At 51.8% G+C, this 3,058-nt stretch overlaps 1 protein-coding gene across 1 annotated transcript; it reads left to right on the top strand.

Moving 5' to 3' along the window:
* Window positions 1-955: 955 nt before the first annotated feature.
* LOC108564397 (frizzled-2) lies at window positions 956-3,052 on the top strand. Its single transcript, XM_017923430.1, has one exon. The coding sequence runs from the start codon at window positions 1,124-1,126 to the stop codon at window positions 3,017-3,019; it is 1,896 nt and encodes a 631-aa protein (XP_017778919.1). The 5' UTR covers window positions 956-1,123; the 3' UTR covers window positions 3,020-3,052.
* Window positions 3,053-3,058: the final 6 nt, after the last annotated feature.

Below are 3,058 nucleotides of genomic sequence, written 5' to 3'. Positions count from 1 at the left end.
GATAAGTGTATCGTAGCAACGGACGAAGTTGCAGCGCGACGGAGGAACTTTCTCGATTCTGCTTCTTCTCCTTTTGCTTCGAATGAGAACGAGAGATTTGATTAACGGCGGAGTTTGATTTTCCAGCGAGTTTCTCTAAATTGGTTTTGATGTTGGTGGATGCAGGCAGGGGTCTAAGGGTGCGAGGGTTTGAGAGAGCAGCGCGCACCACTCAACAACATATGCGTGTATGTTGTATGCATATGCAGACGTGTGTGTGTTTGGGGGGTGGCGGAATAAAAAGGGAGCGTTCATACACACATTCGCACTTGCACACATCCTTCGTTTCTCTCCCTAGCATCATCATCACATTTGCGATTTAAGAGGCGACAAAATCCATCCAGAAAACCAACCCCCCCCCTCGCGCGTTAATTGTACGATGCGGGACTCCTCTTTCTACGGTACACAAAAAAATACTTTGATGCACTCAACTGGAAGGGATTGTAAAATAGAAGGTGGCGTTGGAGGAGGATGAAGAGAAGAGAAGAGAACGACCCTAGAGCAAAGTACGATTTTCGCACGTCGAAATTTCCATCCATCGCGCGTCCCTTGTTATATAACGCTCAGGGCCGGATTTTACTTTGCTCACAACTTAAAATAAATTGGATTTTTTTTTTGAAAATTTGAATTTGTGTCTGAAAAATAAAGATATGAAATAATAGTTTTAATATGCTTCACAGATGGTGCTGATTGATATAATGTTGCGTATACACTATGGAAATGTATAATTGAAATAATTTAGTGTAGAAGGCTTGAGCCTGTCCTGGATGTTGCGATAATCCCAGGTTTAATTTCCTTGAGTGTGTGAAAGAGGTGTTGGTGGTAGTTGCACTTAGGTGATTGCTGCTGCTTGCAGCATTTCCATAATGAGCGAAGATTGGTTAATGACGGTTTTCTTTTCTTCTGTTGCAGATACATAGAACGATGGCTCCGCATCCAGTGATGGGATCGTAGAGTGTTGCTGTCTGCTCGTGCGTGTGTGTGTTATGTGAAAATATACAAACAATATACTAAGAATAGATGCGCGTTAGTGCACAGAGGAGGAGCACAGTTTGTTGGTCATCTTAAAAATAGACGAGAGAAGATGATGGTGCGGTGTCTGGTGGCCGTCCTCCTCGCGGCCGTGTTCGCGCTGCAGACGACGGCCTCTTCGGTGGTGTCGTCCACCCATCCGGAGAACGGTGAACCGGAGGGAAGATGCGAGGAAATAACGATACCGATGTGCAGCGGAATCGGATACAATTTCACGAGGATGCCGAACGAGTTGAATCACGATAACCAGGAGGAAGCCGGTCTCGAGGTCCACCAGTTCTGGCCTCTGGTCGAGATCAAATGTTCGCCGGATCTGCGGTTCTTCCTGTGCTCGATGTACGTGCCGATCTGTCTGAAGGATTACATGAAACCGTTGCCGCCGTGCCGTGATCTGTGCAGGAGGGCGCGCGAAGGATGCGAACCCATCATGCAGCAGTACGGCTTCAAGTGGCCGGATCGTATGGAATGCGATCAGTTCCCGGTGCAGGGAGCGTCGCAGGAGGAACTCTGCATGGATCAAGCACAACCGGATTCGCACGGACCTCCGCCACCACCGCCACCACCCTCGAAACCGGTGACGCCGAAACCGCCGAAACAAAACAAGAAATGTAAGGATCCAAAAAACTGCGCGGATCCCCCAGGGGACAACAACAACAACAAAAACAGGCAGCGAGGAAAAGAGTGCAGCTGCAAGTGCCAGACACCTCTGGTGCCCCTGGGGAAGGACTCACCACTGTACAACCGAAGCGTGGCCGTGGGGGGCGTCGCAAACTGTGCCCATCCGTGCCAGGAGACGTTCTTCAATCCAGACGAAAAGGAGTTCGCCGCCGTGTGGATAACACTTTGGTCGGGCCTGTGCGCGGCCTCAACACTAATGACACTGATCACCTTCCTCATTGAGACGGAGAGATTCAAGTATCCGGAAAGACCTATAGTCTTCCTCTCCGCTTGCTACTTCCTCGTCTCCGTTGGGTATCTAGTGCGCGTCGGAATCGGACACGAGAAGATCGCATGCGATGGACCCATAATCAGATACTCTTTGGACTCGCAAGGACCGAGCATGTGCACTCTAGTGTTCCTTTTGGTTTACTTCTTCGGCATGGCCTCCTCCATCTGGTGGGTCGTGCTCGCCTTCACCTGGTTCCTGGCTGCTGGATGCAAATGGGGTAACGAGGCGATCGCTGGATACGCACAGTACTTCCACTTAGCAGCGTGGCTAATCCCTACTGTGCAAACTGTGGGAGTTTTACTCTCTGGAGCAGTCGACGGAGATCCAGTGTCGGGAATCTGCTACGTCGGAAACATGAACATGGAGAATCTACGCACGTTCGTCCTGGCTCCTCTCCTAGTCTACCTTCTGGTGGGCACGAGCTTCCTCTTCGCCGGTTTCGTGTCTCTCTTCAGGATCCGCTCAGTGATCAAGAAGCAGGGTGGAGCAGGCGCCGGATCCAAGGCAGACAAACTCGAGAAACTCATGATCCGAATCGGCATCTTCAGCGTCCTCTACACAGTCCCAGCGACCATCGTCATCGGATGTCACCTCTACGAGAACACCTACCACAACGAGTGGCTCTCCGCCATGGCCTGTCCATGCCAGGTCCCACATCTTCGCTCTCGCCCCAAACCTCTGTACTCGGTGTTGATGCTCAAGTATTTCATGGCTCTGGCCGTCGGCATCACTTCGGGCGTCTGGATTTGGTCCGGGAAGACTTTGGATTCGTGGAGGAGACTGTGGAGAAGGATCATCGGAAGACCCGATCCTTCTGGAGCCGGAGCAGTGCTGATCAAGTCGAGACCGGGAGGAGGAGGAGGAAAAGCACCGCCGCAGTATCTCGTCGCAGGACCGGGGAGCGCTTCGCTGTTGGGACCTGCTGGAAGCGTCGCTTCTGCCAGTCAACATCATCTGCATCACCACGTCCTGAAGCAGCCGCCGCTTAGTCACGTATGACAGGCGGGCGAAGGGGCCGCGCCCGTCGTCATGAGCAAT

The sequence above is a fragment of the Nicrophorus vespilloides genome, unplaced genomic scaffold (assembly GCF_001412225.1).
Source record: "Nicrophorus vespilloides isolate i.1.1-1 unplaced genomic scaffold, Nicve_v1.0, whole genome shotgun sequence".
Lineage (NCBI taxonomy): Eukaryota > Metazoa > Arthropoda > Insecta > Coleoptera > Silphidae > Nicrophorus > Nicrophorus vespilloides.
The sequence above is the reverse complement of the archived record's forward strand: the minus strand, read 5'-3'. Positions and strand labels throughout refer to the sequence as shown.

What these genes read in the sequence shown, in the direction of transcription:
- LOC108564397 (XM_017923430.1), top strand. Translation starts at nt 1,124, where the DNA reads ATGATGGTGCGGTGTCTGGTGGCCGTCCTCCTCGCGGCCGTGTTCGCG.